A 15,095-nucleotide genomic window follows, 5' to 3' on the forward strand; every position below is an offset into this window, starting at 1 on the left:
ATTGTTAGATAAATTGTCCAAAAATAGCTAAATTAGCTCCCTGTGTCATTTACAGTTCTAAAATCTCAATTTGGTTAGAAAAAAGTCACCAGGTCTCGCTTCAAAATTGCTAAATTGACATAACTGAGCACCAGCTTGAGCAACAAATACAAGTTTGTCACTCGCTGACTTCCATCCTCCGTCCCTAGTACGTCACCACGTTCAGGCGCTTCCTCAACGAACCTCCCACACGTCACAACAAACCACCACAGAGAAAGCGGCGCCCCTCCCCCTCTGCTCTCTGGCGCGAAAACCCAACTGACAACCGGCAGCTTCCCGGTCTCGAGCTCCAGGAGCGGGAGTGCTTTCGCGTGGTGACTTGTGGTCCTTCTTCCCTCCGTGCTTTTATTTATTTTCATATGTATATATAGTTATATTTATTTTGTTCTTTTAATAGGGTAGGGTTATTTTTTAAATCCCATTCTTTCCTCATCGAGAGAAAAAAAAGACGCTGGGTTCTTTAAAAGAAAAATAAAATAGCTTCCTACATTAATAAAGTTTCGGTGCGGTTTCTCTTCGCTGCGTCTGCTCGGGGCATGAGGGAGCACGGGTGGCGCTGCGTGTGCTGAGGCCGCGCTCGCATGGCGCTGTAAACTGGGCCGTGGATATGGTTGGCATCCTGGCCATGGCCGCCGCCGCAGCTGTGGAGGATTATGAAATACAGGTGAGACAGCTGGGGCTCTGCGGCTCCCGACTCCGCTGTCCTTCCGGCTCTTGCCTTTCGCCAGTTTCTTGGCGCTGAGCTTCCTGCCCTGTACCCCATTCTGCACACTAAGCTGCCCTCTTCCTCTCATTGTTATCCTCCAGTGTCGGGGTGTCATTTTTATCTGTGTATTGATATAAAGAAATGAACGACACAGTCGCTAGGAAATCAGAGGGTTGGTGTATGTATATGCGAATTCCTAACAAAAATCATCAGCGCTTGTTTTAAAGCAGGTGCACCAGAAATAAGAGTTTTAGCTAATATATTATGGACCCTATTTGCTAAACATTTTCCCCATAGATGTAAAATAGTGGGATTAGAGTCTTAGTAAATCAGCCCCCATAGTTGGTAGTTAAAACAAAGAAACACAGGGAGAGGAATACAAACCATTAGAACATAAGAAATTGCCATGCTGGGTCAGACCAAGGGTCCATCAAGCCCAGCAACCTGTTTCCAACAGAGGCCAAACCAGGCCACAAGAACCTGGCAATTACCCAAACACCAAGACGATTGATGCAATTAATAGCAGTGGCTATTCCCTAAGTAAACTTGATTTCCCCCCATAGAGGTAAAATAGTGCTAAATCCTTATGCAAACAATGGTGTGAAAATAAGATTGGCATCTTGACCCTCGATCTGGGAAGCTATATGGTTAGGTTATCTTTAAGTATACCTGTTATATATGTTTTGATTTATTGTTAATCTGGTCTTCCTGATTTTTTTTGCTTGTTTTCTAGCCTACCTTCCACCCCTCCCAAGGTCCATTCTTAGGGGTGGTGTGAATAAGAGCTGAAAAGCGGAATATAAAAATCAAATTAAATAAATAACTACTCTGGGCCCATGCTGTCATCTTAGCCCCATCTCTAACAATAATTTCCTGTTAGTTTGGGGGTGGAGCCATGTATGACAACATTTCAGGACCCTGCTGTGATTTGCCTCAGGTCCCACGCCCCCCTAAGGTCAACCCTGCACCTCACCTATCCACATCCTTTAGTGTTTATAGTTTATTTATAGAATCCTTAGGGTTCTTCTTTATGTATTGTTGCCACTTGACTTAGCTTTCTGTATAGGAAACTATTCTATGCAGCCTTACTAACATATTTTATCTTACCCGCAGCCATGCAAGAAACTACGCAGAGAAGAAGAACCTCCAGTAAAAACTATCACAAACTACTTTTCACCATTAACAAAAACAGTGGATAAAGTGTTCTCCCCACCAAGGTCAAACAATATCCGGGATTATTTTAAAACTACTCCTCCAACTAATAAAGATTTGTCTTCAAATGTTGCTAAAACCAGTAAAAGCAGCCAAGCTAGTAATCCTTCATTTAATAATGGTACACCGGAGACACCTTTATCACAGACTTCAGCAAAATCCAAGAGGAGAGGGAAGAGGGTCAATTTGCAAAAGCGTTTAAGTGATCTACAGCAATCAGAAACTCAGTCAGTTCAAGTTATTAGTGACAATGACAGTAATGAAGATACTGAGGCAAAGACAGAGACTATGAATACTTGCATTCTGGGAAGTGACACTGCAGCTTTACTTGCTCAGATTTGTTTTGAAAATGAATTAGAAGAATCCAGCACTTGTGTATCAACTACTATCACTTGTTTAAATGCAGAAAAAATGTGCTCTGAGCATCAAAAAACTACAAATGACTGCAAAAAGGCAAGAAAAAGGAAACTTGTAAGTGGCAAGAGTTTTCTTCAAAATATCTCCTCAAAAAAGCAGATAAATGAAGAGAATGAAAGGGATTCCAAGGACAAGCATATCTTGGCTGTGGTAAATGAAAGCAAGAGCACTATAAATGATTCAATCCTTAGTGTGAGCATAGATGAAGCATCATCTTTAAATGACTCTGTAGTAACTGTATCATTTGAGGATTTTTTGAAAAGCCAAGGAGAAAGTGATAGCGATAAGGCCTGGGAGGCAAAGGCATCAACACTTCATAATTCTATTAAAGTACCTGAAGCTGAGGAAAGGACTAGTGTCAGTAGGTCAGACAGTATCCATACTGCTGCGCAGCTGTCACTTAACACAGTAACTGTTCTTGCACAAGTGCATTCATCTCCACCTAAGCCTATTTCTGTTTTGAAACGAATAAAGACCCCTAAAAGAATAGCTTCAATCTTCTTGAAGAAAAAAGATACTGAGGCAGATAGAGTTAATGCCCTGTCCTCTGAGTCTGAGCATATAGAACAAATGGTTCATAAAAGAAAATCAAATGTTGTAATTGAAGAGGAAGAATTGGAGTTGGCTGTGTTGGAAGATGGAAATTTTGAATCTATGAAGACAAAGTGCACCACAGAGGAAAGGCAACAATTTATGAAAGCCTTTAAGCAACCAACTTTGGAAACAGGCAAAAGTGGAACTAAGAAAACAGCTGGCAAGCTTAAGGATTTGAAAAATAAATCAAAAGAGAATGAAGAAATGGAAATAAATGAAGATTCCATAAATAATTGTTTAGAAAATAAAAAAACATCAAAAACTGTTAAAGCTGAAAAGAGAGAAAATACTTCAGAGGGGAAAATGAAAAAGCAAAAGAAAATAGTTGAGACTAATATCACAAACTCTGATAATTCTGACATTGAAAAGAGTAAAAATAAAAGACATGTTAAATCTCAGGTTAAAACAGATGACCTAAATGATGCAAAATCTCCACCACTTCAAAAAACAAATCAACACCGTGTTTTAAGGAGGAGCTTGAGGCGACAGAACACTGAAATACCTAAATGTAATACTATAGTGAAAAAAGCTGTTTTTGAGAATGATCCAGATAACGGTCCGTTACAGGTTTCCTCACCAAAGGTTAAAGGTACACCTATAAGCAAAAACAGCTTCTATAAGGCTGAAATGATAACAGTATCTTCTGAAAGTAACAGTCCAATTAGGTAAATATGAACACAAAAGTTTTTTTGTTTCTAAAATTTGACTAGCCACTTATTTAATCAACAGATATTGTGCAACACACACATTTACAGCTAAAGAGACTGCACTGATAGAGCTTTTGCTTTAGCTTTTCTGAACAGCATAAACTTAAGTTCCCTGTATGTACCAGGATCAGTCCAGGACAGCTGGGTTTTGCCTCCTTTCCAGCAGATGGAGACAGAGAAAAACTTCGAGAGTGCCCCTTCTTAAGGTTAAGTGGTACCTGCGTCTCCTCAGTATTTATCTGTCTCCAGCAGATGGAGGTGGTGCAAAACCTGCAGTCTTGACCCGGTTGAGGTTTTAAAAACAGAACAGTATTGGAATCTGAATTTGATCCTCAAGGTTTTGTGTGACGTGCCGTTTGAACTGCTCAAGAGGGTCCACCCTGAAGGACCTCACTCTGAAGATGGTGTTTTTGGTGGCGATCTGTTCGGCCAGGAGGGTTTCCGAGCTACAAGCCCTTTCGTGTAGGGAACCATTTCTGCGGATCTCTGATTCAGGGGTTTCTCTAAGATCAGTGCCCTCTTTTCTACCCAAGGTAGTTTCTACTTTTCATGTGAACCAGTTGGTTGAGCTCCCGGCTTTTCCTAACCTTGAGAAGGACAATCCTCATACCAAAGAACTCAGACGTTTGGACGTTAAGAGAGTCCTACTACGTTATCTTGAGGTTACTAATCCGTTCCGACTGTCGGACCATCTGTTTGTTTTGTGGAGTGGCCCCAAACGGGGAAGTATGGCGTCCAAGGCGACTATTGCTCAGTGGTTGAATGAGGTTATTGCTTCCACTTACATTGGTCGTGGTCGCTCATTCCACTCGTTCTCAGGCTACCTCATGGGTAGAATGCCAGCTGCTTTCTCTGCTGGAGATTTGCAGGGCAGTTACCTAGAAGTCCTTGCATATCTTTGCCAAGCAGTACAGGTTGCATGTCCAGTCTCTGGATGCTCTGTTTGGGGATGCCGTCATTCAAGCAGGACTCTCCAGGTCCCACCCAGGTTAGGAAAGCTTTGGTCCCTGTACGTACCCAGATCAGTCCCAGCTGTCCTGGACTGATCTGGGTACGTACAGGGAAAGGAAAATTGGTTCTTACCTGCTAATTTTCGTTCCTGTAGTACCATGGATCAGTTCAGAAGCCTGCCCGGGATAATTGCTCTGGAGAGTCCACTCGTCCTGGTCTTTGTTTGCTGTTTTTGGATAAGCAGATGCTTTACCGGTGAAGGGTTTAGGTTTCTCCCTTTATCCTTCTTTTTCAGGGTTATTCTTTTCAAATGTACACATTTACACATGTAAGTTCTTCTTGTTCGTTGCTGATCTGTTCTTAGACTGTTCGATTTTCTACATATTTTATCTGCTCTGATACTTTTATACTGAGGAGACGCAGGTACCACTTTGCCTTAAGAGGGGGCATTCTCGAAGTTTTTCTCTGTCTCCATCTGCTGGAAGGGAGGCAAAACCCAGCTTTTCTGGACTGATCTGTGGTACTACAGGAACGAAAATTAGCAGGTAAGAACCAATTTTCCTATTTAAACTTGTTAAATCATAAGTGAAACAAAAATTATAGAAGATATCATCAGATTCGGATTACTTGGTTCACCTAATTTGCCCAGTGCAATAGCTTTGTAGCTGAGGTCAAAGACTCCAGTAGAAACATAAATACAAATCACAAAATAAACTACATACTGTATTTGCCTTGGCTAAAAATTGGCCTGGTATTAAAATATAATGTAGGTCAGAATTGATGTGAACAGTCTGAACTATGCTGAGCAACTTTCTCAGCTCCAGCACATTATCAACCATCATTATTGAAGGTTCTGTTGATTGCTGTGGTTAGATTGCTGTAGCCTATGAGAATATTAGCACAATTTTTAAATTGTCTCTTTAAAGAACAGTACCTTAGGATAATTTCAGTAAAGAATAAACCTGATTGGGTGATTATATGTAATCAATAATACAATTTAAGCCTCAAGTACTACCTAAGATTTCTGTAGCACTACCAGGCATGTGCAGTGCTGTATAAACACAGTCCCTTCACCATGGAGCTTGCAATCTAGTTAAACACACAGCTATAATAAAGTATAAAACTGTATTACTGTAGATTTGGAAAATCATGCATATTTTACTAGTAGTAGTTGGTATTTCTAATATAACACATTTTAGTACTTTGGATTTCATTTATAATGTGTCCAACTCAGTCCTTAGTGTGTGTGCATATCTGTAATGCATCTTTTCTCGCCACACTTTCATTTATTCATTATCTTCCACAGTCATATATTTTCTTAGTCAAAAATTAGTTTGCAATTGCAGTGTTACTTTATTCACGCATGCATATTGTTTGGGAGCAATTTTTTCAATAGCCTGTACAGCTGAAAAGTACTATGTGCAATTCCATCTACTTTTTAAATAGAAACTACTTGGATAATTTCTTTTTGAAAATTAGCTGAAGTGTGAAGTATGTATGCTAAAGGTACCTGCCTGCTTTATACCTGTTGGGGGTAAAAGAGCACTAACACTTTTGAAAAGTCTAAGTACATATGGTGTTTTCTTCCCTTAAATTAAGCACTCCCAGAGACACTTTTTAACCTGGCTAAATGTATGCTGTAGAAGCCTGTGCATACTCTTAGCAGAGAAGGGCAATTTTCAGACAGTCCACTTTACTCAGGTAAATGACTTTGAAAGTTGTTCTAATTGTAGTAACAATATGGTAATTAGCATATTCATTAGTGGTTCTGAGTACCTAACCAGTATTCTAGCTATTAGTTGTGGAGCAGCCCTTGCTTATAACATTTTTAGATAAGAATGGTGCACTTTCTAAGAAATTCATTTCAAAATTATCTGTATGTCCTTTCCTATAGACAGCTCTTGTTAAAAAGACATGTGTCCTGTTTGGCAGACCCAAGTTGGAGAAGGTAGTTTAGACTGTAAAACTTCATGTTAACAGATAGTATCTCTATACTTTGCTTCATGAGTGCATTTTCAAAATGAGTTCTGTGTGAGAAAACACATAGAGCCTATGGAAGCTATTAAGAATAGACTGAAGAGTGCTGGAGAAATTGGTGTTGGGACTGGGTAACCCAAACATTCACTACCATCAGTACAGAGGTTCTAAAACTGCTATAAATTTGGTATTGGAGAGGAAAATGCTATCTTATCCTATGTGTAGGAGTACTTCCTTTTTTTTTTTTTAATGAGAGGTTTAATCCTTCCAGTTTGTTCAGGCACCCAACAGTTTCATGTCCCCAGTAGGGTTGAGAGGCATAGTTTTAACCCCTACATGTTGTACAGTCTCAGCCAAAAGGTTAAGAATGAAATATCCTGAGCTTAGGAGGAAGTGACGTCATTGGGCTGAATGGCCGCATGAGACGCGAGCTCCTCTACTAGCCAGGAATAAAACTGAAATCTCGGGGACTGAAATAAGTGTGGACGAGCTGAAAGCTGCGGGCTACATCACTGAAAACCAGAGGGATGGCAGCGAAACAAAAATCAGTTGATTTTCAGTGCTTTTCATACAAAAAAGCTGGCAAGCACGAAGCCGGAGAATGGGCCACGGGTGCAGATCCTCAAGATGGTGACTTGAACTCAGAAGGCGCTTTCAATATCCAGGATGAAACTACCCCGACCCGATCGGAGTTTTGGGAATGGTTTGGAGCCTTACGCCAGGATCTTAAAGCCTACAAAAAAGAGATGCAGGAAATGATGGGAGAATTTCAAGAGGAAATGGCTTCACTGGGGCACAGGATTGACGATCTCGATGTGTGGGTAGAAGCGCAGGCAGAAACATCTAAGCACATACAAGAAGCCTACTCCGACCTCCTGGATGAAAATCAAGGTATGAAGTCTAAATTAGCCGACTTAGAAAACAGAGCACGCAGAGATAATCTTCGCTTCAGAGGATTTTTGGAGACGCAGGACAATCAGGATTGCGCGGCTCTCATACAGTGATTTTGCCTGTTTCTTCAAAGCAGCGAGGACTGTAAGACAGAGCAGATGCCTATCATTAAATTTGATCGTGCTCATAGGGCCCTTAGAGCAGCTGGCTCTAATCAGATTAGAGACATTGTCTGCTTCCAGGACTATACCTTGAAAGAGAAACTAGCTGGCTTTGGCTAGGAAGCAAATAAGATGGAGCTGGGAGAACCAGGAAATATCAGTATACGCTGACCTCTCCCAGGCTACACTTCAGAATCGCCAGGAGCTTAAAGAAGTGACTGCCTTCCTAAGGAAGGAAAATGTCAAGTATAGATGGCTACACCCCTTCGGCCTTACATATACCTGGGATGGCGCTTCCTGTCGTATACTATCAATAGCAGACGCTATATCTCAGTTAAAAGATTGTGGATTCACAACGCACACCCCACCATCAGCGAATAATAAAAAATACTTATCCAAAGACCAAGATAGCAGAGTTCAAGTGCTAGGAACAGCTGGCTGAAAAGGCACTCTGATTCTCATCAGGCAAAAGAAGCAACTACCTGAATGATTCCGCATGGGATATACCATGGACCTTTTCTCTTCCAGATACCTGGATGTACCCATTTTTTTCTGATTATCATTTGAGCCATTAGATGCTTATAAGACAGATGTTAATAGTTTAAATCTCAGTCCCCAGTTGAAATATTTTGGACAGGGCTAGCAGGAGCTCTGGAGATGATGTTTTTCTTTTCCTCCCTGAGTAGAGTTCATCTAGATCTGCAAGGAGCTTTTAGCAGATCACAGAGAGGGGTGGAGGGTGGGGAATCTAAGCAATTTGGGAATCTGTACACAGGTCCTCAATATACGCTGGGCAAAGACTTGCTTCCTACAGTTGGGTTTTTACATGGAGGAGATTCACTGCTACAAGTTAGACGGGGTATTCGTATGTATAGGCTTAGAACCAATGCGGAGCGATTCATGCCATGTCTCTTGAGCAATAACTTCTTGGGAACTGGGAGAGCATATTTCATATTATAATCATGGCCACATTCCGAGTTATCTCCCTTAATGTTAAGGGACTTAATTCTTCATTTAAGCGCCACTCCTTTTATAAAGAACTAGGAGTGCTGAAGGCAGATACTATTTTTGTCCAGGAGTCCCACTTGAGGAGCAGGCATGAGTCCCTCTTAAAATCTATTTATTTCCCCTATCAATTCTTTGCGCCTTGTACAAAATTTAAAAAAATATACGGGGTTTGCATATTGTTTTCTCAGCATGTGGTATTTGAATGCCAATCATATATTAAGGATCCTGGTGGAAGATACCTTATATTACAGATTTTGATTGAAGGCATGGAATATACTCTGGTGAACATCTACACCACAAATCAGGACCAGCGTAAATTTTTTGAGGAACTAAACCAAGTAATATTGATGCAAGTAAAGGCAAATTGATAGTGGGTGGGGATTTCAACCTGGAAGGCTGAAAGGCTGCATGGTCACAGCACCAATACATAGGAAAAAACTAAAAACCTTAATGGATGATTGGCAAATAGATATCTGGAGGGTCCACTACCCCAGATCCAGATCCTATACTTATTTTTCTCCCCCTCATCATTCCCACTCCAGAATTGATTATTTTTTAATCGACAAGACATTATTTAACCAATTTACTAAACCGGACATTAGTCCTGTGGCCTGGACAGACCATGGGGCAGTCTCATTTGACATAAATCTCCCACAATATGATAAAGGGACCCGGTTCTGGCGCCTCAGTGATTCTCTGTTAGCCGATGAAGGGTTCACAGCCACCTTAACCACCCAGTTAAAAGATTTTATTTGTTTAAACGATACTGGAGAGGTAGCACCTCCAATAGTCTGGGAATCCTTAAAGGTGTTTTTGTGGGGATTATTTATTTCTAGGGCTACTTATGTTAAAAACAAACAAACAAAAAAAAAAAACCAAGATGCAGAAGAGGCCACAGAGCTGCGACAATTAAGAGCCTTACTAGAGAACACCAAGCCACAGGTTTGCAAAAGTCCTGGCTCCTTTTATCCAAAACTTGTGGGGAACTTCGGCGATTAGAGTCAGCCAAGATGGTACATCTTATGCACATTGCCAAACAGGAGTACTTCGAAGGGGGAAATAAGGCTGGCCGACATCTAGGCCGTAAATTAAAACACATTTCTTGTCGAAATGTCATAGCCAAGATTAAAAATGAGAAGGGGGAGATCTTAACGAATAATACTGATATCCGTAAGAGATTCTTGAGTTTCTACAGCACATTATACTCTTCAAATGGGACCATTGCTCCGGATGATATCGAGTGATATCTGGACGGGGTTTGTCTACCTCACTTATCACCAGAAGCCCAGACTCTATTGGATGCCGAAATTTCCAGGGTAGAAATCCTCCACTTGATTAAAACACTAAAAATAGGGAAATCACCTGGACCTGATGGTCTTACTGCAAAATTCTATAAGTCCTTCGCCCCATATTTAGTTGCATACCTGCAGAAAGTTTTTAATTATCTGAGGACAGGGGGCCCGTTAGCATCAAACTCGAACTTAGCTGGGATAACTATTCTACCAAAACCGGGGAGGGATCCAACCACTTGCGGGTCTTACAGACCCATTTCGTTACTGAACTTGGACCTTAAACTTTTAGCTAAAATCTTAGCAGGCAGACTGAATCGATATATAACCGACCTTATCCATCAAGACCAAGCAGGCTTTATGCCCATCAGGCTAGCGGGAGACAATATAAGAAAACTGACTAACCTGATATGGTGGGCTCATGAATATAAGATTTAATCTATTTTGTTATCCATAGATGCTGAAAAAGCATTTGATTTAGTTCATTGGCCTTTTCATTTTTGTGTTTTGGAAAAAATGAGCTTTGGGCCTAGCTTTTGTACGTGGATAAAGGGTTTATATACAAATCCTCAAGCTTGTCTTAAGATTAATGGCGGATACTCAGACCGGTTCTCAGTGTGTCGTGGAACCAGTCAGGGTTGCCCACTATCGCCCCCTTCTTTTCGCCATTTTTCTTGAACCATTAGCCGCCACTATCAGAGATAATGATGCAATCTCGGGTTTTACATTTTCTCAGCACACATTCAAAATAACTTTGTTTGCTGATGACATAATTTTCTCAATGACAAACCCACCTGAATCCCTAACGGCCATTAAAAATGATATTAGGGAGTTCAGTGCGGTGTCCGGGTTTACAGTGAATTGGGAAAAATCAGAGATCTTAAATATAACCTGTAGGCCCGATCTCGTTCAACAGTTAAAGACCAAACATCCATTCTGATGGGTCTCCAAAAATCTTAAATATCTTGGCATTCGCATCTCCTCCCACCCCTTGGACTTATTTAGTCTGAATTACACGCCTCTGATAAAACACATTTTTCTGGATCTGGATAAGTGGTATAAGCTCCCCTTTTCTTGGTTGGGTCGATTATTGTATTTATTTCAATCATTGCCAATTCCCAATCCTAATGATGTTCTAAAGCTGTGGTAAAGGAGAATATTTAGTTTCATTTGGAAAAGGAGGCCGCTCCGAGTCAGCAGAGCTGTCCTTTATCAAAGCAAACCTGACGGGGGGTTGGGAGTACCCAATCTATGTGGTACATGTCAGCACAATTAAGACCCCTAATAGTATGGCATTAGACTGTTGAGGTTAAACATTGGGCAACTATCGAACAATCCCAGATATCTGCCACGCCGCTGGCAGCAGTAGCGTGGCAACCTAGAAAGACTTGGACATCATGCCCTTGAATGCTCCCCACAACGCAACATACGTTAAATGTCTTGGATAAGTGGAAAGCGAGACTGGTGGGTACTAAGGATTGCTCTCATCTTTCCTATCTGTTCCACAATACTTTCTTCTGGCCTTGCCTAGACCTGAATTCCTTTTCTACATGGCAAGCTAAGGGAAATACCCAATTTGAACATCTTTGGGGGAGATGATTTACTATCATTTGAATCGATGTGTCAGAAGTACAATTTTCCCCTAACTGTGAATACCTGGCCTACTATCAGATACTCCATTTCTGTCTAAGTCGCCAGATAAAGGCTGCCCTGGGCAAGGGGAAAACCCTGCTTGAAGGCTACTGTACGGCCTCTTCTTATATCAGAGGACTGATTGCCAAGGTTTACCAGTTGTTAAATGAGAAAATTACCGGTACTTCAACTCATATCAGCGCTTGGAATAAAGATCTCCCGAGAGCTTATTCAGAGGAGGAATGGGGTCAGTTGTACAGCCAGTTGAACAAAATCTCCATATTCGCAATGCTAGTAGAAAATGGATACAAACAACTTTACCGGTGGTACCTAACTCCTGAATGTCTAGCGAAAATATTGTCGGCTGCCAAGAACATTTGTTGGAGAAGGTGCGCAGACGTAGGCACATACCTGCACATGTGGTCGGGAGACTGTGTTAAGCCCTTTTGGCGACAGATTAAATAACAACTGACCCAAATCTTGAAACAACCCATTGGTCTTTCTATGGAAGTGGTGCTCTTAAGTAATATCGATCAAAATCCCATATGTGCACAGCATCCTTTCATCCTACAGATGTGTATGGCGGCGAGACTTGAGATAGCTGGAGAGTGGAAGGCGCCTCAGTGCCAGACAATGAAGACTATACTGGCACAAGTGGATTTCGTCTGTACCATGAACCAGATGACGGCAGTAAAACATCATACCTTGAAAAGGTTTTGAACAACCTGGACATCATACCTTGAGTGGGCGTCCACTCCAGCAGAGGAAGGGAAGAGTGATCAAACACGATGTTGACAATAGAACTAATCTGCGTTTGGCTTTCCATAAGATTCACTCTCCTGTTTTGAAAAGGATCCTTAACTTTGACGATCACATAAGATCCTACTATGATTGCGCCTCCTTCATTGTTAATGCTCTCCTAAATTATCCTTTACCGAACTTATTTAAGGTGAAGCCTGTTTTTTGATGAGGACCCAACTTTTTCGATCCTTGTTTGCTAATTTTGGGACTATATGTGCAGGGAAGGAGGGAGGGAAGGGGGTTGTTGTCAGGGTTGAGGTTATACATAAAATGGTGTTCTACAGTTTGTTATACTTTTTTCATACAGTGTGTATTTTCAAGTGTAATACCAATAAAAATATAAATACAAAGAAACATCCTAAGCTCAGGACTCAGACCTTACATTTGATCTTAGCCAAGGCCAAGAAATGATCAGCACAGCTTTTAGAACTAAGATGACAAAACACAAATTAGATGGCAACCTTTTCAGCTTCATGCCTCACTAAAGTTGAAACCATTATCACTTAATGTGTGAGAGAGTGACAACCTTTTAAATAGCTATATGTAAATAAAGGTCTTATTTTTTTATTTTTATCTTTGTAGAATGCGATTTACTCGACTTGACTCTAATAGCACTGAAAAATGTCTGAGTTCTGAAGCTGAAGAGGATTTTACTCCAAGAAGTAGAAAGGTAATTTTCATTAAGAAATCTACTATTATAATCTTGTTTACTTTTGCTTATAATGAAACATGCCAGGTGAGGTAATAGTTGAGCTGTATATTTCTAAGTAGCAAATTAACATATTGTCTTATTCCCAAATATATGTATGTTGGATAGTGTATTACATTTTACTGCTGGATAGCTTTAGTAGCCAAATAACTTCAGTTGAAAAGTGTTCTTAAGTAAAGGTTTCACTATATTTCCCCTGTGGGAAGTCTGTTACTGTTGTGTCCTTTTAAACTAGCAGTATTTGTTCCTCTGCACTCAGACAGGCCAAGCCACACCAGTAGGTTATGCACTCCTACCAGCAGATAGAGATGGAGTAAAGCTGACTTGATGATGTCACTGACATATAGCCCTGCCCTAACATTAGCTAGCTAGTATTCTCCGTCTCTAGCAGGTGGTGGACATGCATCTCCCTTGTGGGATTGCTTCTGGTTAAATTAAAAAAAACCCAAAAAACACCAATTTGGTCCCTCCCTCAGTTGAGCACTTAAAGTCTAGAAGCCTGAACAAAAGACATGGATTGGAAAAAAAAAAGTGGAAAAGAGGACGAAGGAGTGCTCGGCGGTGAAGGCTTGTGCCCTCTCCCCCCCATAGCCTTGGAAACGAGGATGGAGGAGTACCCGGCAGTGAAAACTTGTGCCCTCACTGCCCGTAGCCGGTGGCCTGATAGTGCTTGCAGCCAGGACGCTGAGCTCAGATAGAAAAAAAAGGGGGGAATTTTTAGGCCCCTTCTTTTTTCCTTACCAGTCCTTTCCTCTCCATTTTTCCTCTTCATCTCTTACTCCCTTTTCCCTCTCACTTCTCTGGGGGAGTTAGTGATGAGTGGAGGTGGCTTGGGCTCAGCAGGCTGAGAGCAGCTTTTGACTATGCCCCGCTTCTCAGGCTCGGTTTAGTCAGCCGCGTGGTAGGCCACTGCGGTGGTCTTTTATTTCTGCGCACTGTGTAGAGGGTGTCCTAGTGTGGGCACGTGGGTGCTTATGCATGTAAGACCGCGGCCTAGTTCCTGACAGCACACGAGAGTGCTTGTGCAAGCACGACTGTGGCCTCATTTTGAGCGTGTATTTGTGCAGGTATACCCAGGTGCCCTTGGAGTGCATGCAGGTGGCCACCTAGAGCCAAGTTCTGGGAAACTATGGCGCTGGGGATGAAAAAGTCTGAATGCCTTGCTGTCTGTGAGGCTTGCCATATAAGGGCAATCCAGCCATTGCTCTCTCTACACTATTTAGATGCTCAGGCAATTTGGTTACTACAAATCTTGCCAACATTGAGACATCCCTTGGCCTATGGTGACTCTGGAGGGGAGTGGCATGGGAGGTGACATGGACAGTTACCCTCCCCCCCCCCTCCTTATTCCCGAAGGCAGGCATCCCCAAGAGAGAAGTCAAGAGTGCCAGGTTTTGGCCTGTGGGCCCCGGTATGGATCTATCCTCCTGGGTGAAATTTTTCCTGGGTGGAATCTTTACAGGTCCTGCAGACCTTTCTGTAGGGACGCCCAGGGAAAGTGAAGCAACCTGCTAAGAAGGATTGAGTGCTCGGGCCTCTAACTTGTTAGCCACTTCGGGCAAATGCAACCACGGACAAATGCTGCAGGGAGGCTATCCCTGGAGATGTTCAGGGGGATGTGGCTCATGATACGTTGGATGGTTCTGATGGGGATTTGGTTTTCTTTCCTCTGGAAGAGGGAGAAATTCCACCTGATTTAGAGCCACATTGGACTCTACGCCGGTTATTTTTCACAAAGATGAGTTGTTGAGTCTGTTGTCTCAGACCCTGAGGATGCTCGGTGTGGACGGAGGTGACACATGGTATTTCATTTATTTATATACCGTCGTTCTGAACAATCACAGCGGTTCACAATAAAAGCAATGCTAAAACAATTACAACAAAATCCATAAAACATGTTGTTAAAATATAAAATACATGTTCCTGAACATATCCAGATCAGTCCAGACCAGTGGGTTATGCACTCCCACCAGCAGATGGAGGCAGAGAACAAAGCTTTGA

At 41.8% G+C, this 15,095-nt stretch overlaps 1 protein-coding gene across 2 annotated transcripts in view; it reads left to right on the forward strand.

Annotated features, from left to right (window-relative positions):
* Positions 1 to 230: 230 nt before the first annotated feature.
* Positions 231 to 15,095, forward strand: part of ATAD5 (ATPase family AAA domain containing 5) — a 259,487-nt gene continuing 244,622 nt past the window's right edge. For both annotated transcript variants that reach the window (XR_003856559.1, XM_029600713.1), the window contains exons 1-3: positions 231 to 703; positions 1,859 to 3,633; positions 12,968 to 13,055. Coding sequence is in view for 1 of the 2 variants with exons in the window: in XM_029600713.1 (XP_029456573.1) it covers positions 647 to 703; positions 1,859 to 3,633; positions 12,968 to 13,055 (1,920 nt within the window). In the remaining variant the exon portion in view is untranslated. The remainder of the gene's footprint in view (positions 704 to 1,858; positions 3,634 to 12,967; positions 13,056 to 15,095) is intronic.

This window comes from Rhinatrema bivittatum, chromosome 4, assembly GCF_901001135.1.
Source record: "Rhinatrema bivittatum chromosome 4, aRhiBiv1.1, whole genome shotgun sequence".
Lineage (NCBI taxonomy): Eukaryota > Metazoa > Chordata > Amphibia > Gymnophiona > Rhinatrematidae > Rhinatrema > Rhinatrema bivittatum.